The 23,864-nt window shown below is 41.6% G+C and overlaps 1 protein-coding gene across 4 annotated transcripts in view; it reads right to left on the bottom strand.

Moving 5' to 3' along the window:
• The window catches only part of LAMB3 (laminin subunit beta 3), a 162,752-nt gene that overhangs the window by 24,954 nt on the left and 113,934 nt on the right, over window positions 1–23,864 (bottom strand). For all 4 annotated transcript variants that reach the window (XM_063450913.1, XM_063450922.1, XM_063450931.1 and 1 more), the window contains 8 exons: window positions 8,278–8,392; window positions 5,675–5,748; window positions 4,971–5,153; window positions 3,706–3,763; window positions 3,227–3,420; window positions 2,990–3,110; window positions 870–1,058; window positions 267–422 (listed from right to left, as the gene is read on the bottom strand). In XM_063450913.1, the coding sequence (XP_063306983.1) occupies window positions 267–422; window positions 870–1,058; window positions 2,990–3,110; window positions 3,227–3,420; window positions 3,706–3,763; window positions 4,971–5,153; window positions 5,675–5,748; window positions 8,278–8,392 (1,090 nt within the window). The remainder of the gene's footprint in view (window positions 1–266; window positions 423–869; window positions 1,059–2,989; window positions 3,111–3,226; window positions 3,421–3,705; window positions 3,764–4,970; window positions 5,154–5,674; window positions 5,749–8,277; window positions 8,393–23,864) is intronic.

The raw sequence follows: 23,864 nt of genomic DNA, 5'->3' as shown, positions 1-23,864 counted from the left end.
TCCAAGGAATAGCAAACCTGTCTTGGGATTTTTAAATACGTGGAAAAGTCTCATCTCTGTTTATCCACTGGGGATCTGAAATCACATCAACCTTCTTGAAATATATAACTGATGTAAATGAGACAGAATGTATGGTGTCCTTGGAGCACTGACATAAGCAGGTTTATATGGCTGTGCAGAATAAAGTGCTCATTTGGAAACAACAGGATTTATTTATTTATTTATTTCACACAATAACAACCCACTTGCGTTCACCCATTACTTACTGGTACAACCCTGAGGGTTGGAGGCACTCAGCTGGTAGAATCCAGGTTTACATTGGTCACACCTTTCCCCAAAAACATTATCCTTACAATTGCACCGTCCAGTCATAGAATCACAGCTCCCACCGCCAATACTGCCCTCGGGGTCACAGTCACATGCTGGAAAAATAATAAGTATCCAGGTTAAACAATACATTATGTGTAAAGTTCAGAAAAACAGCCTCTACTGTCATTAAACAATTATGTAATATAGCAAAATATTTTTTAGAACCAGGAACCTTAAGGGATCCCTTAAAGCCCATATGTTACACACATTCCCCTATTTGGGCAGCCATGCCATCTCTAAGACAAAGAAGCTTATGAAGTTCTTTACCGCAAACAAACCATTTCAATATCCCTATGCACAGCTTCTCTTTTAAGAAATAACATGCCTTCCCCTGTATGTAAAAAAATAATAATGACATGCTATTTTAACGACAACATACGCATCCTATGTGAACTGATACATGTCAAGAGAGACGAAGATGTGCAAACAGCCCTAACACTAACTACAAGGCAGCAAGGATTATTTTATCCCGTAGCTGTGCAGTTTCATTTAATACTCACAGATACAGGCGTCCCTATGGTTAATTTCCCGATTAGGATTGCGGTAATAGTCAGCTCTGCAACTTTCACAGTTCCTTCCTGTGGTTCCATCTCTGCAATCTTCGCACACGCCCCCACTCACTCTGCCACTGGCTTCATACACAGCTGGGTCAAAGTGGCACTTGTCTGAGTGATTGTTACAGTTGCATCCTGAGACAGACATGGATGAGTTAATGAGTTACAAGAATAATAGTACAATACAAGCATCAAGAAGCTCAGGCATGTTTCACTGCTGTCGTTATATATATATATGATACTTCAGTAGGCAAACGATGCAGTAACTAAAGTTATATCCTAAAACACGGCTAACTCTGACAGTGTAAATGTTTCATGACTATATATCCCATGATGCATTACAGAGCCATGACTTAGCCATCATTTTGCCAAAGTAGGCTTATATAGTCTAACTGCATAATTGAAAACGTGTTTTTGTTTGTGCGCATAAAAAACCCCATAAATAAATCATTTAAAGGGACGCTATAGTCACCTGAACAACTTTAGCTTAATGAAGCAGTTTTGGTGTATAGAACATGCCCCTGCAGCCTCACTGCTCAATCCTCTGCCATTTAGGAGTTAAATCCCTTTGTTTATGAACCCTAGTCACACCTCCCTGCATGTGACTTGCACAGCCTTCCATAAACACTTCCTGTAAAGAGAGCCCTATTTAGGCTTTCTTTATTGCAAGTTCTGTTTAATTAAGATGTTCTTATCCCCTGCTATGTTAATAGCTTGCTAGACCCTGCAAGAGCCTCCTATATGTGATTAAAGTTCAATTTAGAGATTGAGATACAATTATTTAAGGTAAATTACATCTGTTTGAAAGTGAAACCAGTTTTTTTTTTCATGCAGGCTCTGTCAATCATAGCCAGGGGAGGTGTGGCTAGGGCTGCATAAACAGAAACAAAGTGATTTGACTCCTAAATGACAGTGAATTGAGCAGTGAAATTGCAGGGGAATGATCTATACACAAAAACTGCTTTATTTAGCTAAAGTAATTTAGGTGACTATAGTGTTCCTTTAATGTAAGTGTTCTTTAAAGTACTTTAAATTGCATTGCTTATTTACTCCAGGCCATACAAAGCAGGACAAATTTAGTCAAGCTCTTTAAATTTATGTAAACTTTTTAATTTGTATATTTGTGTTCATTCAAACATATTCACAAATTAATTTATAATCTTGTATTTCAACCATAACAAGTCTGTGGAATGGAGTAACGCAACACAAACTAACAATTGATAGTGTTAAATGAAAGTCAATATGAATTTCAAGCAAAGTTCTGCACTTCAGCATACTGTCCTCTAGATGGTGCCAGCATTCTACTTTGAAAGGAGGTTATGTTGCCAAGTAACAGGTTCTGTTTATATAAAGTGACTTTGCAAAATGTTAAAGTAAGTTAGTGAGCTCTCTTTCCAACACACAGCTGATTATAGAAGGTGAAAAGGGGAATTTTAAAGCATCGTGTTTTGAAAAAGTCATACCCTACAAAACGATATTACAATGCATTCAAAAATACAGTATACAAAGAATATTTACCAATACTACTATAGTATAGAATTAATAGGACTATACATTTTTTTAGTACAATATCAATACTATTAACACTCCATGCTACCTTACTTGTGATAAAATATTATATTGCACTTAAGCTGTGCAAACCAAAGACTTGGTAGGCAACCTTCATTCTCTACACCTTGCCCGTTGATTAACTCATTGACTTATTTGGCCATCAGACAGAATCATCTCTGCAGATAAACTGTTGTATATCTTTTCCAAAACTGCACAATGTCTCCAGTTATCCATTATCCGCTGCGGCTGTGTTTAACGCTAACACTCAAAACCTACATATTTAAGAAGACCTCCTTATAACTTGCGACCAACCAACAAGAATAGTAAACATGTAATAGGGTTCCTTATTAACCTTACTTATCAGCCTGCGGCCCTGCTGTGTCATATCTCATATGTGAACTACATCTCCCTTGCCTTGTCAGCATATATTGTTTTACTATACAGCATGATGTTTATGTAACCATCTTTTGTTCTAAAACTTTAGTTAGAAATTGAAAGACTTGTTTGAGACTCACTTCTGCACTCATTTGAGTTCTGTTCATCTGCTGGTCTCCAAGGCAAGTCATTGTAGAGGTCAGCACAACGTTCACAGTTTGTTCCAGCAGTATTGTGCTGGCAAACACATGCATCATACACCTGGAGTGATAATTTCTCAAAATTAATTAAATCAAAATATTATATTTTAAATCAATTATTATTATTAAAGAGAAAGAGAGAAAAGATTTGAAAACTAAAAATGATGTATGGTTTACCTGAATGTTACCATATGGATCTCTGTCTGATGTGCTGCCTGACACACATTGGTCGGAATGACCATAACAGAGACAACTGCCATGTACACGCATCTCATTTATAGCATAGAATGCACTGGGCTGTCGATATCTCCTGGGTGGAAGGCGTATGAGCTGAGTAAAGTTTATTCGTAGGTTGGTGAATTCTCCAAGACCTGGAAAGAGCAAAAGTGAGAATGAACACAGAAGGTTGTTTACAATCTATGTCTTTGATCATTTCCTTATTATAGTTTACAATGAAGGGCATCAAAAGTGTTTATTGACTAAGCAGTGATTGGTGGAAGGTTAATGACTGACGAGGAAATTGCAGGTAAACATAGTTGTATTGAAAACACAGTCAGTTGACAATTCAAAGCAAATCACATTTTGGTTATTAAATCCCTTAAATTCCAGAAAACAGATATCTGTGCAGCAATGGAACAAATAGGTTATGTCCTTACGGTATATTCTTTGAGATGCAGGAACTGAAAGGGCCAAGTCCATTGGGTTGAAGCGTATCTACAGGAGAAAGAATAGACAGACCCTTAATAACCAAAGTAACGTTTCATTTATATATGCACTGTTTTATTGCTAAGCCATTCCATACCAATGTCCAGACACATGTGAACATATGTGGTGCGGTTTACCACTCTGTTTTTGCACTTTCTGGTTATTAGCAGGTATTGGGAAGTCCTGCTGGTTCACTGATGCCGTACACTCAGTTATTTTAGAGAGCGTCTATACCCTGCTTTTTCAATCTACATGTGAACATATGCTTTGATACTTATTATGATCATCACAATGTTGTGTCGAGTCTCTCTGGAAGCAACAGTGAGTCTTTGCAAGATAATATGTAACTAACCTGATAAATGTCATAAAATGTAAAGAAGAAGGATACAAGTTGCACAGGGCAGGGCAAAAGCCAAAATGAACTGCGGCTAAGATGAAGCATGTTATCATGCTTAATCAATATGCTAAATTGATCAATGATGGATAAATGCGTGACATGCTGGATTGTGTTGCCAAACCTTAGGAACGCCCAGTCTCCTTTTTAATGTCATTATATTAGTTATATAATGAAATAAAAATATATTGAGAGTTGAGAAAGACCAGCTAGCCTGTTTTGTCTGCCCATTGGGGAATGTCATACCCTCTATGAAGTGTGGCTCACCAAATGCACAAATTCAGCATCCTGCATTACTCAATTAACAATTCAAATGAAGTACATGAGGAATGTCAATGCAACTTCATTTTGTTTCTCGGTTATTATGTTACTTTCTTACAAGGCCACAGTAACTGTCTGTTTGCGATTTGTGTTTATACTTGCAATGTTGTTTATACTGAAAAATGAGAATACACTGCAACAATGAATATATTTCTCACACTCCTTGTTTAGAGATTTTCAAAACGGCATCTTATCATTATACACTTGGAACAATGTTGACATTAAAAAGAAATGAAATGTTCTTCTAAAAACAAAAAAATCCCAAACATTTATGAATTCCATCACAAGGTTATATTTACTAAAGAATTCATTGTAGTGAATGGAAAACTGAACTACGCTGTAGATGATTTGGCAAACGTCTCCAATCTGGCCATCTAACTCTGTTGTTGTTAGGTTCATATAGTATCATGGTAAAAAGAGTTCCAAATAAATATAGGGGGCTTTAAAAACATACTTTGCTACAGGGATTACAGTGTCATGCAAGATAAATATTGTTTTTACCTGGCCCCCTTGTGTGGGGTCTCCTTCAAGCTGCTGACAACGTACATCCTCCAAATTTAGAGGACGACCCCGGCTGATTTGAGGAAAGGAGGCAGCACAGTCATACGCCAAGTACTGATACACCTGCCACGTCCTTCCATGGTCTGAGGATCTCTCTATCACAAGAGCAGCTGGCCGAGGGCTCTGCAAGATTTCAGAGGGAGAAAGAATTAAAGACAGACACAGAAGATGAGGTTTAAATTACTTTGGAAAATATTAATAAGTTTCCACGTCATTAGAAGATATTTTACATTGGATTCTGCCCTAGCTATCAACATGTGGAACCTATGGATACTATAAACACGGTTGAGCATAAAAAATTTACAGTATGGGAGGGAATCAGACTTCGGTTTTTGTCTCTCTGTTTGGCTTGTTGGTGTTGTTGTTGTTAAAGTGTAGACCAGAGGAAGGCACACTTTGGCGCTCCAGGTGTTGTGGACTACATCTCCCATATTTCTCTTTCAGCCATAACACTGATCAGTGGAGATGTAGTACACACCATCTGGTGTGCTGAAAGTTGCCTACTCCTATATTGTGTAATACATTTATTGTGTAGTTGTTGTGTCATGTTATGTTAATCAGAGTCCATACAGATGTTTAAACAGCAACTAGATGCATACTTGCAAAAAAAAGAATATTTAATTAATGTTGGGGTATGGTCTTACCCTGAAATCCAACGTGACATCGCTGAGCTGAAACTTCCTGCCCAGATCAAACTGCAAGGTAACAGGGTCCAGTCCTGTAAAGCGAGAGAGAGAGTACGTTAAACATAGAATGTGACGGCAGATAAGAACCATTTGGCCCATCTAGTCTGCCCAATTGTCTAAACACTTCCATTAGTATTTAGGAAATATACGTGATAAATCATGACTTGGGGCTGTAAATGACAGTTTGTGAGTGGCTAGACTGCCCAGTAAAGAAAAGATGATTAAAAGACTGAATCAGAATTAACGCCTCCCTGTAAAACAAGATTTATTTCAGAGAAAAGATATTTGCCATGAATTTACTAAGGTTACTTTACATGTTATTCTAGACTGAATATATCTATGCGTTTGCTTTCACATTAGGGATCGATCAATTATCAGTCTGGACAATATTCGGTATTTTCTGCAATATCGGTATCAGACAATAAAGATACCGATATTGCTGATCAGGACCGCCGGACCCATGTCAAGCCCGGCGGTCCTGGGGGTCCCATCAAGATCTACTTACCTTCTCAGCAGCTACCTTCAGTTCCCCTGTCTAAATCTCACGAGTCCCGCGGCCGCTTTGCGCAGCACACAGGCCGGAGAGAGTTACATAGGGGAGCTGGAGGTAGCTGCTGGGAAGGTAAGGCTGAGCTTGCTGGGCCCCCAATGCACAGTCCATGCCACTGGACCGACAGGGAATGAAATATATCCCCTTTCCCTAGCCAGGTAACAAGCAGGGAGGGGGGACAAAAAAACTATTTAAAAAAATGCATGCCCACAGGCAGCTGGGGGCTCACAGGCGCACATATATATATATAAATAATCGCTATGTGCAAAGTGGGATTGTGGGGCCTTGGGCCCCCTAGGACTGCAAGGCCGGTGACAACAGTTGTCACACCTTGATGTCGGCGCTGGTAAAGTAGTCCAGAAATAGCTAGGTATGTGCCAATTATGGCATGTCCTGGACACTGAGACTGCATTCGGCCCTGCAGCAATGGCTGACAGGCACTGGAATTTAGTGACAGCTTGCCAAAGCATCCCAAGGAGCAGACTCTGGAAAAATACTACTGGATGTCTCATGATTAAGCCATTCAGCAGTAGCTTAGTACAGCATTTCCCAATTAGTGTTACGGAGAACTCTGGGGTTCCACAAGAACAAAACTGGGCCTCAATGCTCCCCGCTGTTCCTAGAAGTTGGAAACAACGTAGATCGCAAGACCGCCATTTTATTCCCGCTCGCCGCCAGCCAATTCATACTCACTCGATTGCAAGTATTGATACAGGACTGTCGCATGTAGGAAACCTCTCATTCTTTCAGGTTCTCCTATTTTTTAATTTTTCAGTATTGTGCCCAATCTGCATTCACGTAGGAAGAAAGTTATTTGTTTTATTGTGCTGCCCTTTAAATTAGTGCCCAATGTGGCATCTGAGGATTGCTTTCTTTTTAATTGTTTTTAGAGTCAGGATATGGTAGTTAAAAGTGTGCTGTTAAAAATATTTGTATATCACATTTTTGCCCCAATTTACTTCTTCTTTTTTTTTTTTAAACGTCATTATAAATAAGTTTATTATATAAAAAAAAAGATTAAAATAATTATTTTAACCCCTTAAGGACACATGCCATGTGTGACATGTCATGATTCCCTTTTATTCCATAAGTTTGGTCCTTAAGGGGTTAAAAAAATGTTGTGCTCCTAATTAAATCAGATATAAGAAGACTTTGCCAAAGAAAAAAAGAAAACATTACACTACGCTCTTTAACCCCTTAAGGACACATGCCATGTGTGACATGTCATGATTCCCTTTTATTCCAGAAGTTTGGTCCTTAAGGGGTTAAAAAAATGTTGTGCTCCTAATTAAATCAGATATAAGAAGACTTTGCCAAAGAAAAAAAGAAAACATTACACTACGCTCTTTAACCCCTTAAGGACACATGCCATGTGTGACATGTCATGATTCCCTTTTATTCCAGAAGTTTGGTCCTTAAGGGGTTAAAAGGTTTGTACTGCAGCGCAAAATCTTTTTGGGGATTTCACTATATTGGTACACTGTCTCAAAGGGTTCCACGGGTAAAGTTAGTTTGGAACCCCTGGCTTAGTACATGCCACAAACATACACTTCTTTTTTTTCATTAGGATCAACCAATTAGTGCACCAGAAAAAGAAGGTGCAGCAAGGAATATTTTGTGAAAATAAAGAAATAAATAGCAACAAATGGGAAAAGCACCAGAAAACATATGTATAAAAAGTTAATGTAATACATTTTAGTAACCTCCATTATAGTGACTGATAAGCATATTCTGACTATCAAGGTAGCATAAAACAACTATCGTAGATTAAATATTATGATTTTGTCACAGCACATGCAAGTGCTTCTACAATGTCTAAATGTTCTACAATATACAATGTGTTACAGCTATAATATGTGCATATTATGGGTTGATAATGTTTATTATGAATCTATTACATGTTTTCTAACACATATAATATGAAGAGTATCAGGCACCTAGTCTGTGAGAAGTGACTTTGTATTGGGCATGTATGTCACACTGTAAGTATGTATACATTTCTGACACTTACCATTTTCAGACTGCCACCAGCGAAGGTGACCGATGGGAGACACTACATTGATGATCCTGTGGCTAATTGCTGAAAAAGGATCCCGGGAATCACAGCGACAGCATTTCATTTGAGTCTGGAAAGATACATGAGTTAATAAACCGTGAGTTAAAAGGAATCATAACACAGGTTCAATCAAAACTGCTTAATTGTAACAACATAAGAAACATTTGGGAGTAATTCACTAAACTAAGCATTGTGGAGATCTGATAAAGAAATTCCAGTTCCAAACCAAAGTAGCCAGCTGGCAAATTAAATAAACATTTTCTTTAGCTATTTTGACCAAAATGTTTGCAGTTCTATTTACAATTTATCATCAATTCCCTTATTATTATTATTATCATTTATATATCGCCAACATATTCCAAAGCGTTTTACAATTTTACAATTATAGAAAGGGGATATGAAGAAGTGAATATACTGAACAGAACTACTGCTAGAGCCTGCTTTCAGTTATTGACTGACTCTTGAAATAAAGAAGCACAGTGATCATTTCATATACAGCAGAGCATTACAGAATTATAGATAATTTCTATAAAATGTACAAGTTAATAGTTCACAAGTTTTCCTGAATCTGCACAACTAAGTTAAAACAACAAGGTGGATGCACAAGAAGACTTGCACTTGACAGCTACTTGCACAGAGGAACTCAATGACCTACAAACAAGTTCAAAGGATGATTTATTGTAGCACAAGAATTTACTGCTGTCTACATCCTAGTGACCATTGCACCTCTGTTTAAACTCTGCTTAGCTGCAATTTGAGATAGCTATGGTTTCTTTACTTTTAATTCTCCACACTGATAATCTCCATCAGTCTGACTTTTTTTATGCCGTGTGTACATATACTTTCCCATTATGACCCTAGTCAATCACCACATCCACCATGTTTTCATAGGCTGATATTTGTTTCTCCATGTTAATGGGCAGTACGTGAAAAGTGCTGCTGTGTAGAATTCAACATTCATAGTGCAGAGACTATTAAATAATCGATGAAGTATCTTTGAGATTCCTCCTTTATTAATTATTTAATTTCCTTTCTCAAACATGTTAGTACCATAGAGCATTTGAGAGTCCAAAAGTTGTCAGATATACCATCCTTTGTTAGACGCATATAACTTATGCATGTTGAAGGGCACATAAAAATGAGCTGGTATGTGGTATGTAGAATGCTGTAGGAAAGTCATTATTCAGGAAACAAAGATCATGCAGCATATGAATGTTAATAATGCAGGGCAGCATTTTTCATGTGTTGCCTATTAACATGGATGGATCTGGCACCAGATCACAATCTTATTACTGTTTGATGTCAGTCATATTTATGTTGTATAACAGGTACACAATGTTTTAACCACAAATCTGTAAACCTCACATGTATTTTTATTTATACAACATATATTGCAGTTTAATATGCACTAAATAAAAATGGATGCTTATGAAACTCTCAGAATCAACAGCATCTTTATGAAATAATAATTTTGACTGTGTTGGATTTTCACTGAAATTCCCATCCACTCAAACGATATACTGAGGCAAAGTTGGGACTACTTTGTTTCTGTATATGTCCTCTGCCTGACTTTCCTAGACTCTGGGCGGAGCTACAGAGTCAATCCAGACATCCGTCACTGATCCATAGGATCCTCCATAGGCCTCAATGCTGGGCTCTCATGAATAGCACTGATGTCGACTCCGGGTGCTGAAGCGCCATGAGCTGAAGAGGACCCGCCAGAGCAAGATGGCCACGCCCATGAGGAACAGGTCAGGTAAGTAAATCTTACCATTACCTTCCCCCACCGGACCCCCACCATCGGGGAGTCTTTGTGAATTTGGCAAAGTCCCCAGACTGTGACATTGCTTCTTTAATAGATATCTGAAATCTGCAATTCTCAGGCAAATTTCTAAAAATTTACAATTTTGCAGACAAATTCCTTTGAAATAACCTAAAGTGTTTTTCTTTTTGGGTGTCATTTTAGACCTTTGCAATCAGAGGTCTAAATATTTATATATTTCCTACCTGTTCTATGTTAAATTTTGTATATATTGTGTATTAATATTGTTTTTGTATTTTATTGTACCCCATTGTAACAATGCAATGTTTTGTGGACCCAGGACATACTTGAAAACGAGAGAAATCTCAATGTATCTTTCCTGGTAAAATATTTTATAAATAAATAAATGTGACTGCTGCATTTTCTATAAGTATTTGCCATTATTTAATAGAATAGCGGAAACATGTCTGTGCAAACAGATTGCTCTAATTATTATTTTAACATGTAACAGTTCCGGTTTACGATTTACAACATACATTTTTTTATTTGGATCACAGTTTGCCCAAAATGTAGCACTACAACTACAAAGTGATATATTAACTTGAGGGCTGCCAGCTTACTACCCAGTTTTTAATATTTCCTCCACTCCCACTATATTATTTCAAATATTTAACTTTTCCTATTAGTTCAACATATTATTTCCATAGTGCAATGTCACAGAAGCTTGCTTTTTAAGAATCTAAAGACACACAGGAAGAAATCTCTGATTAGAAACATAAAATAAAAAAATACATTATAGAACCAAAAAGATTCGAAAGAAGCACAAAAAATAATTTGAGAAAATATTTGAACTCCTTCATGACTGTTATAATGGTGGTGGCAGAATAACAGTCATGAAGGAGTTAAGATATTTTCTCAAATTATTTTTTATTTTTTAATGAATTATTTATTAAACTCTGATTTGTAAGAGATTGAAATATGAATCTCAAAAATTTAGGGGAAATAACAGCACTATGACAATAGCTGAGATGAAGAATATTTGCATTCTGAAAATGTAAAATGATTTTCCTGACTCTTTGTATTGAAGGGGTTAATTAAACAAAAGCCACACAATACATTTTTTATGATCATTTATAGAGGATGAACTGGTTTGTTTTACCAAAATGTCAACTGTGATGATTTGAGAAACAGATGATAAAATATAGCCAATATAGCTGAAAAATTCTTAAATTCAGCTATTTTTTGAAACATATTGTACAACGTTCTATTTGTTTCTCAAATCATCATTTCAAATCACTGTTTATTAAACAACCCCCTAAGTGTTATTTGCCTGAATATATTGTATAAATAGATTGCTGGGGTGTTTTGGGGGTAACAGGGTGAAAGTTATCTTAGGGTTACGGTTACTTCCAACAAACCTTACAAACAGACCATTGTGGGCTTTTTCTTGCCTTACATGAACTAGGTAAAAGGTTACTGGGTAAAAAGTCAGTCTGTATAAGGTTCACTGCAGCATAAGCAATTCAAAGGGATTTTTTTTACGGCTTCCTGTGATTCCCATAGACACAGATGGCTCGCATAATTAACGATGTATAGCTTTAAGATTGACAGGCTGCTAGGTTGGTGGTTTCTCTAAGCACACAGTTTCGTAATGTGAATAGCAAATACCTCATTTTAATATGAAGTATTTTACTTTTTCTTTTTTTAATCTCTTTAGGGCCGATGACATTTTAGGGCCACCACAATAACAAGGGATTTGCTTAAATCTGGTCTTAAGTGGTTAAAACAAAGGAATCTAAAGAAATTATTTTAAATGTTCTAACCATGTCTTATTGTTTCAATGTCACATGTGATTACTGGCAGTGGAGAAATTGTGACATTCTGGTCAAATGTCAATTCAGAAAAAAAAAGAATAAAAAGATGTTAAAATTACATTTCTCCTCCTTGGCTGTTAGATTTTTATAGCAGAAATTGTGAAATTGTGGGCGATTGTTGGCAAAGAGCTGTAACATTTGTCCACATTCAGATAGATATTTGCTTTTACTCACAACACACATGTTAATGTTTAATTAGGTAACAGGATGAGTTGTATTATTTGCTTTTGATTATGGAGAATTGATTAAAAAAAAAAAATCACACATTTTAGGCCAAAACAGCAAATTGGAAAAATTCTCCTACTCAACAAATTTTCCTTTTTTTGCTATTTTGAGCGATAAAACTATATATATTCACATTTTTTTTCCAGTTACCATATTCAGTGATCTGGTACCCCTCCCAAATCTTAAAAAAGGCCCGATCCATCGCTTTATTTAGAATCACAAGATTCTATCTTTACGAAATAATGATTTTATGGGGAAAGGGACAAATATACTGGGATGTGTTAATATGTATTTTGCTTTATTAGGTATATTCTGAAACTATAATCTAAAAATACTACGTACCTACATTTTGCAACAATTTTTATTATTTATTGTAGTTAAAATCTAAAGGTATTTGACTGTTAAATGTCCATTAATTGTACTACAGAAATATGACTCGTCTTAAATGCCTATGGCTAACTGTCGAAACTAATTGCTGCCTCGAGCTCTCCTCTGCGTAAAAAAAAACAGGACTAAGAATTCCAGGAAGATTCCATTCATGAGTTTCATGTACTGTAATTTCAGCGCACAGAAAGGCAATACAAACAGTAAATCACTGTCACACTACCATTGACCTTAAGACCTTGTTCTGAGTTGCCGCCTGGTGTATGACTGTTCATAAGATGGGCCTTCTGTATGAATAAGTCCTATAATTAAGTATACTTTGACCTAATAATCAGAATTATTTTTTGTTAATACTATTTTCTGACAATTTGTTCTGTGCTAAAAAAAAGAACAAGCAGAAACCAGACGGATTAGTAATGCACTTACATCACTAACTTCATCAGATGATTTCCCCCTGACCACATATGTAATTTTATTTTTATGGTTCTAGTTATATTTGTGCATACAATAGCATTTTGTAATACCTTATTTTGTTTAGACTAACAGAGTTTTTAAAACGGCAAGTTTTTGGTAGATTCTCCCTTTATCGTTTCTCAAGTATTTCTGAACATAATGGCACATGCAATTCAATGAGTTGCGATACATGGGTTAAATCAACATCAGAATACAGGTCTAATTAGGGTACGAAAAACTAATCCGGATAAAATATTACCCTTCTTCCAGAGGGTAATATTCTGTATAAGGATCAGTGAGGAGATAAAACCAAACAAATAAACAAACAAGGGTTAGTGGAGGAGACAGCACGTGAAGGGGGAGAGAAAGACAAATTACACAGTCAAGAAGCATACACGTACACATTTAAACATAAATAGGGGTGAAATAGTGGAAATTCTGAGTAAATGCATTATTTATGGCCAAAGTTACCAAAATAGAAGCATAGCTGACCAAGAAAAGAATTCTAATTTGGCTTTTTTGACCTTAAATTTTAAAGTCCCTTTAACCCCTTAAGGACTGAGCCAAATGTACACGTTGTGATCAAAACAAAACGTAAACAAAAACTTGAATTTGCGCTATATGTCTGTTCAGGCTTAATTCGCCTCTTTCATATTATGTGCACCCACACTTATTACATATCATTTTATTCGGGGGAAACATGGCTTTCATTTAACATCAAATATTTAGGTATCAAACATAATTTAATATGAATAAAATATAAAAAAATCGGAGAAAATAAGATTTAAAAAAAAAAAAATCTATTTCTACGTGACATTCTAACTGTGAATGTCATAATACTGTTTGCTTTTACTGCAATAAAATACACATATTTGTATTAAGCGATGTCTCACATGTAAACCAGTACCCCCTATGTACAGGTTTTATGGTGTTTTGGGGAGTTATAGGGACACATATAGCGTGTTACATTTTTCAGTTTTTCACATTGAAATTCGACAGATTGGTTACGTTGCCTTTGAGACCGTATGATAGCCCAGGAATGAGAATTACCCCCATGATGGCATACCATTTACAAAAGTAGACAAACCAAGGTATTGCAAATGGGGTATGTCCAGTCTTTTTTAGTAGCCACTTGGTCACAAACACTGGCCAGAATGAGTGTTAACATTTGTTTGTGTGTGAAAAATGCAAAAAACTAATTTGAACGCCAATTTTGGCCAGTGTTTGTGACTAAGTGGCTACTAAAAAAGACTGGACATACCCCATTTGCAATACCTTGGCTTGTCTACTATTGCAAATGGTATGCCATCATGGGGGTAATTCTCATTCCTGTGCTATCATACGGTCTCAAAGGCAACGTAACCAATCTGGCGAATTTCAATGTGAAAAAACTGAAACGCAAGCCTTATATTTGACTCTGTAACTTTTGAAAACACCATGTACATGAGGGGTACAGTTATACTCGGGAGACTTCATGAACACAAATATTAGTGTTTCAAAACAGTAAAACGTATCACAACAATTATATCGTCCGTGTAAGTGCCATTTGTGTGTGAAAAATGCAAAATATGTCACTTTCACTGACGATATCATCGTTGTAATACATTTAACTGTTTTGAAACACTAATATTTGTGTTCAGCGAAGTATTCCGAGTAAAACAGTACCCCCCATGTACAGGTTTTATGGTGTCTTGGAAAGTTACAGGGTTAAATATATTGCTAGCAGGTCCCGCAAATTGTAATTAATAAAAAGACCCGATTATGTAAAATTTTTACATAAATATATACATAGAATTATTATGTATATACACGTGTATACGTTTTTAAAATTATTTTTATTTATACATAGGTATATATAGTGATATATACGAATATACTTATGTATATAGATATATATATTATTTCGTTCTACATGTATTTTGATATCAATATATATATATATATTAATTTTAAAATACAGTTAGAATGAATTTACACATATATATATATTTTATTAATTTACATATTTATTTATTTTATATTATATCTAATGATAATTATATATATATATTTAATCAATATCATTCTATGTGTATTTTGATATTAATATATATATATATTTAGATATATATTAATATTAAAATACACTTAGACAGTGCATGTGTATGTGTGTATGTGTGTATATGTGTATATATTTATATATACTTAGATCATATATATAATAAACATATATATGATCTAAGTATATATTTTATTGTAAACTGTAGCTTTAACATTTTTTTTATTTTTTACAGGCAGCAGGGGGAGTACCTGTCATTACATATGGCATTGCTGGCATTGCTATGGAAGGCTATGCCATCCACGTGATTGTGAGGTCCTCGCATGGCCCAGGGGGGCCGGAAAGGAAGGAGGGGGACTCCCTGGGCTGCCAGGTGAGTCCCCACACAGCTATTACTGCCGGGTATGTACATAGGACGGCTTGGGCGTTCTATGCTGCCCGCCGGCGTTTAGAGCCAGCGTCCCCAAGGACGGCATAGAACGCCCACCGTCCTTAAGTGGTTAAATTCTCACTTTTGATAATAACTCTGAAATAATGTGCTTGACTTTAAAAAATACACCCGTACACACACCTATGCCAATACATTCATGCATATGTATACATAGATAGTATACACTAATCAGCCACGACATTAAAACCTACTGTCTAATATCATGTAGGCAGGGCCGGACTGGGAAAAAAATTAGGCCCGGGCCTTTTTCAATCAGAGCGGCCCCCTAAGGGGGCGGGGCCAGAGAGGGTGTGTTTTGTCATCACTAATTACAAGCACGCCCCCTCTCAAAGTGAGCACGTTGGTTCAATGCAAAGAGCCGCGCTGAAGAGCTCTGGCATTAGAAAAAGGCCCTGAATTTGTTCTGCGCAGCGCAAGCAAATTTAATAACATGCTTGCGCTGTGTTTGCTTTTAAATTGTCTCTGGTGTCTCCACAAGTGGAATACCAGAGGACAAAAGGGCCAGGAAAGTGTATGGTGCATGTGTTTGGAGCCTGCTTGAGGGATTGCGTGTGTGTACAGTGTGGTGTGGTATTGTGTAAATAGGTCAATTTAATTTGTGTTTGTGGTGTAATATGTGTGGCTAGGGGCTGTAGAGAGTGTGTGTTATAGGTGATGTAGCGAGTGTGTGTATACGGGCTGTGTTTGCTGACAAGGAATGCAGTGTGTGTGTAGGAGTTCTAGTGTGTAAAGGACCCAGAGTGTGTATAGGAGATTGTGTGTGTGTGTGTGTGTGTATATAGAGGATTAAGAGTGCATATAGGGTAAGGGATCTAGCGTGTATCTGGAGCGTAATGTGTGTAGTGGTGCAGTGTGAGGGTTGCTGTAGTGTATGTGTGTATGTGTATATATATATATATATATATATTTGAACGTATTGTATGTGTGAGGGGCGCAGTGTGTGTGTATGTAAGAGGGGTGCTGTGTGTGAGGGTGTTTTTATCTGCCGTCACATTCTAGGTTTCTAATTTTCTTTGTTAAAGGGACACTCCAGGCACCCAGACCACTTCTGCTCATTGGAGTGGTCTGGGTGCCAACTCCCACTACCCTTAACCCTGCAAGTGTAATTATTGCAGTTTTTTATAAACTGCAATAATTACCTTGCAGGGTTAAGTCCTCCCCTAGTGGCTGTCTACTAGACAGCCACTAGAGGTCACTTCCTGCATCATGGCACAGATTATCTGTGCTAGAGCGTCGCTGGACGTCCTCACGCTGTGTGAGGACCTCCAGCGTCACTCTATTCCCCATAGGGGAGCATTGAAATTCATTTTCAATGCTTTCCTATGGGGTGCGCCAATGCGCATGCGTGGCATTGGGACTCCTCGGCCGGTGGGCGGCAGGGGCGGGCTGGGCCGGGGGGCAGGGAGGCAATTGCCCCCCAGGCCGCCCCAAACCATTTTAAGACCGGCCGCTGCAGGGCCGGCCCCTCAAATGCTGCAGCCGCCTGAGCGCTCTGTTAAGAGGCTCAGGCGGCTGCAGCACATCTTCTCCCCTCCCCTGTAGCGTGGCCGAGCTCCTCTCCGGTGCGGTGGCCGGCCGGAGTGATAGGAAAGTGCACACTCAGTGTGCACCTTCCTGTCAGTCCGGCCGGTTACAGGAAACAGAAACTCCTGTTCCGCGCGGAACAGGAGTTTCTGTTTCCTGTAACCGGCCGGACTGACAGGAAGGTGCACACTGAGTGTGCACCTTCCTATGACTCCGGCCGGCCACCGCGGACCGGAGAGGAGCTCGGCCACGCTACAGGGGAGGGGAGGTGAGGGGGGGGGGGGTGTTAAGAAGAAGGGGGAGGGTTGGGGAATTAATAAGAAGAAGGAGGGAGGGGTGGGGAATTAATAAGAAGAGGGGGGGAATTAAGAAGAAGGAGGGAGGGGTGGGGAATTAAGAAGAAGGAGGGAGGGTGGGGGATTAATAAGAAGAGGGGGGGAATTAAGAAGAAGGAGGGAGGGTTGGGGAATTAAGAAGAAGGAGGGAGGGTGGGGGATTAATAAGAAGAGGGGGGAATTAAGAAGAAGGAGGGAGGGGTGGGGAATTAAGAAGAAGGAGGGAGGGTGGGGGATTAATAAGAAGAGGGGGGGATTAAGAAGAAGGAGGGAGGGTTGGGGAATTAAGAAGAAGGAGGGAGGGTGGGGGATTAATAAGAAGGGGGGGAATTAAGAAGAAGGAGGGAGGGTTGGGGAATTAAGAAGAAGGAGGGAGGGTGGGGGATTAATAAGAAGAGGGGGGGAATTAAGAAGAAGGAGGGAGGGTTGGGGAATTAAGAAGAAGGAGGGAGGGTGGGGATTAATAAGAAGAGGGGGGGAATTAAGAAGAAGGAGGGAGGGTGGGGAATTAAGAAGAAGGAGGGAGTGTGGGGGATTAATAAGAAGAGGGGGAATTAAGAAGAAGGAGGGAGGGGTGGGGAATTAAGAAGAAGGAGGGAGGGTGGGGGATTAATAAGAAGAGGGGGGAATTAAGAAGAAGGAGGGAGGGTTGGGGAATTAAGAAGAAGGAGGGAGGGTGGGGGATTAATAAGAAGAGGGGGGGGAATTAAGAAGAAGGAGGGAGGGGTGGGGAATTAAGAAGAAGGAGGGAGGGTGGGGGATTAATAAGAAGGGGGGGAATTAAGAAGAAGGAGGGAGGGTTGGGGAATTAAGAAGAAGGAGGGAGGGTGGGGGATTAATAAGAAGAGGGGGGAATTAAGAAGAAGGGGGGAGGGGTGGGGGATTAAGAAGAAGGGGGAGGGATTAAGAAGGGTGAGGGATTAAGAAGAAGGGGGAGGGGTGGGGAATTAAGAAGAAGGAGGGAGAGTGGGGGATTAATAAGAAGAAGGGGGAGGGGTGGGGGATTAAGAAGAAGAGGGGGGAATTAAGAAGAAGGGGGAGAGATTACGAAGAAGGGGGAGGGGTGGGGGATTAAGAAGAAGGGGGATTAAGAAGAAGGGGGAGGGTGGGGGATTAATAAGAAGAGGGGGGAATTAAGAAGAAGGGGGAGAGGTGGGGGATTAAGAAGGGGGAGGGTGGGGGATTAAGAAGAAGGGGGAATTAAGAAGAAGGGGGAGGGGTGGGAGATTAATAAGAAGAGGGGTGATTAAGAAGGAGGGGGGTGCGATTAAGAAGAAGGAGGGTTGGGGGGGATTAAGAAGAACAGTGGGGGAGGGTGGGGGGGGATTAAGAAGAACAGGGGGTGGGGGATCAAGAAGAACGGGGGGTGATTAAGAAGAACAGGGAGGGGTGATTAAGAAGAACAGGGGGGTGGGGGGATTAAGACGAACAGGGGGGTGGGGGATTAAGAAGAACAGGGGGAGTGGGGAGATTAAGAAGAACAGGGGGAGTGGGGAGATTAAGAAGAACCGGGGGAGTGGGGAGATTAAGAAGAAGAACAGGGGGTGGGGGATTAAGAAGAACAGGGGGGTGGGGGGATTAAGAAGAACAGGGGGCTGGGGGGATTAAGAAGAACAGGGGGGGAATTAAGAAGAACAGGGGGATTAAGAAGAACGGGGGGGAGTAAGAAGAACACAGGGGGTAAGAAGAACACAGAGGAGGGGGGAGAGTAAGAAGAACACAGGGAGGGTGGGGGAGTGAGAAGAACACAGGGAGGGTGGGGGAGTAGGAGGGAACACAGGGAGGTTGGGGGAGTGAGAAGAACACAGGGAGGGTGGGGGGAGTGAGTAGAAAACTGGGGGGGAGTGAGTAAGATCACATGGGGGGGAGGTGAGGAGAACCGGAGGGGAGTGAGGAGAACGGGAGGGGAGTGAGGAGAACACATGGAGGGGGGAGTGAGAAGAACACAGGGAGGGAGGGGGTGAAAAGAACACCGGAGGTTTGGGGGGGGGTGAGAAGAGCACAGGGAGGGTGGATGAGTGTGAGAAGTGACTGCTAGGGGAGGGGGGGGGGGTGGAGAGACCACTAAGGGGCAGGGGAGAGCTGTATAGGACAGGGGGCAGGACAGGGAGCTCTTTCACACTACGCGCACACACACACACAATGCATCCCTATACGTACACAGAAACACACAATGCATCCCTACACACACAGAAACACAACATGCTTCCCTTACACACAGAGAAACACAATGCATCCATTACACACAAAGACAATGCATCCTTTGCACACATACACAGAAACACACAATGCAAACCCTTACACACATGCAAACACACACACTGCTTCTCTTACATATACACAGAAACACAATGCATTTCTTACACACACTCAATGCACACACTTACAGACACACACCTTGCATCCCTTATGCATACAAACACAGATTCACACAATACATCCCTTATACACAAACACACACTGCTTCCACTACAAACAAATACACTGAATTACCTACACAAACTGGTATACCTATACACTACCTACCATAAGCACACACATTAGATCCTCTACAATAACACATAACACATCCCCTACACACTCCACTCCCTGTGAGCGAACTCATGGGTGGAACATGTAGGTGGGCCTTATGGGCATACTCACCGTCAGGCCCTGAGGCCCAGACCTTGAGCTGTGTAAGGGGCCCCCCAAAAATGGAGCTGCTTCCCATTCTACATACACAGAAACACACAATGCAAACCCTTACACACACATGCAAACACACACACTGCTTCTCTTACATATACACAGAAACACAATGCATTTCTTACACACACTCAATGCACACACTTACAGACACACACCTTGCATCCCTTATGCATACAAACACAGATTCACACAATACATCCCTTATACACAAACACACACTGCTTCCACTACAAACAAATACACTGAATTACCTACACAAACTGGTATCCCTATACACTACCTACCATAAGCACACACATTAGATCCTCTACAATAACACATAACACATCCCCTACACACTCCACTCCCTGTGAGCGAACTCATGGGTGGAACATGTAGGTGGGCCTTATGGGCATACTCACCGTCAGGCCCTGAGGCCCAGACCTTGAGCTGTGTAAGGGGCCCCCCAAAAATGGAGCTGCTTCCCATTCTACTAGAACTTTGAATTTTGTGACTACAGTTACAAGCAGCCTCCAGAGATCCTGTTCTACACCAGACCAGTGGAGCCAAACTGCAGCCCATCACCATCCTCATCTGATTGTAAGTAGGCAATCCAGGATATTATTAGTGACACTAATCTATAATTTACCTCACATTAAAGGGACACTATAGTCCCCAGAACCACTTCAGCTTAATGAAGTGGTTCTGGTGTCTATAGCCTGTCCCTGCAGGCTTTTTAATGTAAACACACACTGTGTGCAGCATTGGCATTAGTTCATATGGCAGATCATATAGGTGGGGCATTGTCACATGGGGGGGCGGCAAATTTTTCTTTTGCCTAGGGCGGCAAAAATCCTGGGCAGGTGCATCAGTCTACTGGTGACCCACAGGAGGGGAGTGCACTGCTTGCACAGCACTCTCCTCCTGCCCAGATCCGTTTTTACCGCAGTACAAGTGCCCTCTGCCCCTAATTTACAGTGGCTCACACTCACAGCAAGCAGTGCCTGGAGCCCTTTGCAGAGACGGGAACAAAGAGGTTCTGCGGCAGCTGGCCGTCCTGCAAGCATTACATTAAACAGCTGTTCCCCATACAGCCACAGGTGACGTTGTGCTGGGAGACTGTGATTACTCTTCACTTCCTCCCAGCCTACAGAGCAGCGCATGGGAGAGAGAGAGGAGGAGGCATGATTTAATCTTACAATAAATCCTCTAAGAAAAACCTTTATAAATTTGGAGGGATCAGCTCTGTTTCCACAGTTTATTGGTGTTTACTCTGATGTCTGTATTAATATTGAGGGATGTCTAAGTAGTAACGTCAGTGTGTGTCAGCAGGGCCAGCCGTTGGGGTGGGCAAGCTGTGCGGTCACGCAGGGTGCCATGACAACAGAGGCACCCGGTAGCCAACACAGCTCACAAGTTGGGGACACCAGCATATTCAATTGAAACGATTCGCTGGTGGTCCACTGGTGCGCACCAGCAGTAGGTGCAGTCAGATTATACCCTCTCCCTCATGGTTCCGGCGCTCAGTTAGTGAGTCAGAGCACAGGCTCAGAGATTCTCATCCTGTGCTCTGACAACATTGAAAGTCAGAGCCGTGAAGGAGTGGGTATGGCAAACAGCTACTGATTAGCATAACATCAATATCCGTTATAAAACCAGGAAAAGGTGGGCATGGATGGTGAACTGATTTGGTGGCGCAATGGGCCACTTGACTGGTTTTGCCCCCCAGGTCTAAGGCTGCCAGCCCTCCCCTGGTGGGCGGGATCAGTCTCGCCCACCGGCCGACGGAGGAAGAAGGTGGAGCGGCGGGGGAGGAGCAGGCAGCGACGTGGGACATGTCGCTGCCTGAGGTAAGTGACTGAAGGGGTTTTCACCCCTTCAGTAACCGGGGATTGGGGGGTGGGAGGGAGAGGGACCCTCCAGTGCCAGGAAAACGGATTGTTTTCCTGGCACTGGAGTTTCCCTTTAACTCACTGAGGGTTAATATATATATAAATATATATATATATGTGGGAGTGTGCTGTGTGTGTGAGCGAGGGTGCTGTGTTTGAGGGTGCTGTGTTTGAGGGTGCTGTGTTTGAGGGTGTTGTGTTTGAGGGTGCTGAGTGCGTCTGAGGGTGCTGAGTGCGTCTGAGGGTGCTGAGTGCGTCTGAGGGTGCTGAGTGCGCGCGTCTGAGGGTGCTGTGTGCGCGCGTCTGAGGGTGCTGTGTGCGCGCGTCTGAGGGTGCTGTGTGCGCGCGTCTGAGTGTGCTGTGTGCGCGCGTCTGAGGGTGCTGTGTGCGCGCGTCTGAGGGTGCTGTGTGCGCGCGTCTGAGGGTGCTGTGTGCGCGCGTCTGAGTGTGCTGTGTGCGCGCGTCTGAGGGTGCTGTGTGCGCGCGTCTGAGGGAGCTGTGTGCGCGCGTCTGGGGGAGCTGTGTATGCGCGTCTGAGGGAGCTGTGTGCGCGCGCCTGGGGGTGCTGTGTGCGCGCGTCTCGGGGTGCGCTGTGCGTGCGTCTGGGGATGCGTTGTGCGCGTGTCTGGGGGTGCGCGCGTCTGGGGGTGCGCTGTGTGCATCTGGGGGTGCGCTGTGTGCGTCTGGGGGTGCTGTGTGTGTTGTGTGCGTCTGGGGGTGCTGTGGGTGTTGTGTGTGTCTAGGGGTGCTGTGGGTGTTGTGAGTGTCTGGGGGTGCTGTGTGTGTTTGGGTGCTGTGTGTGTGTGAATGTATTTTGTATTTAAATTAAAATATATATTTTTGTATTAATAATAATAAAAAAAAAAAAAAAGTTATATCCCCCTCCCTTCTTACCTTTAGCCGTTCTGCCATGATGTGAGCCGTTCTGCCATGAGGGGGGGACCATGCTTCCTTCCCTGGTGGTCCAGTGGTGAGAGTGAACTCTAGCCTGCAGGCTAGAGTTCACTCTCGCGAGATCTGAGCGTTGCCGCGGTAACTGCGGCAACACTCAGACCTCGCGAGAGGACCCGGCGGAGCTGCTGGATAGAGCTCCGCCGGTCCTCTCTCTTGCCTCCCTCCCTCCCCAGCCAGCGGGCGCATGTCAGTGCCTGTGGGCCGGTGAGGGAGATCTTTGATCTCCCCACCGGCCCATGGAGGCACTATGCAGGGCCAGCGATCGGGTAGCACGCTGGCCCTGCAGGGGCTGGCAGGGGAGATCCTGTGATCTCCCCTGCCGGCCTCGGCCCCACGGCTATCGCGGCCCACCGGGCATTTGCCCGGTGTGCCCGATGGCCAGTCCGGGCCTGCATGTAGGTCTCCCTTGTGCTGTCCAAACAGCTCTGAGGAATAGTGGCATGGACTCCCCAAGACCTGTGAGCATGCCCTGTGGTATCTGGCACATTAGACATTAGCACCAGATCCTTTAAGTCCTGCAGGTTGCAATGTGGGGTGGGGCCTCCATAGATTGGATTTGCTGTCGCAGCATATCCCACAGACGCTCAATCAAATTTAAAGATTTGAAATTTGGAGCTCAAGAAAAGACCTTGAACTCTTTGTAATGTTCCTCAAACCATTCCTGAACAATTCTTGCAGTGTGGCAGGGTGCATTATCCTGCTTAAAGAGGTCATTGTCATCAGGAACACCAATGACATGAAGGGTAGTACGTGGTTTGTAACAATCTCTAAGAAGGTGGTACATATCAAAGTAACATTCAAAGATCCTAGGTTTACCAGTAGAACATTGCCCCGAGCATAAAACTGCTTATGCCAGGCTGCCTTCTTCCCAAAGTGCATCCTGATGCCATCTCTTCCCCAGGTAAACAACAAACCTAGCCATTAACCTGATCTACAAGAAAACTTGATTCATAAGACCAGGCAACTTTCCTCCATTGTTCCAT

This window comes from Pelobates fuscus, chromosome 1, assembly GCF_036172605.1.
Source record: "Pelobates fuscus isolate aPelFus1 chromosome 1, aPelFus1.pri, whole genome shotgun sequence".
In the NCBI taxonomy this organism is placed as follows: Eukaryota; Metazoa; Chordata; class Amphibia; order Anura; family Pelobatidae; genus Pelobates; species Pelobates fuscus.
The sequence above is the reverse complement of the archived record's forward strand: the minus strand, read 5'-3'. Positions and strand labels throughout refer to the sequence as shown.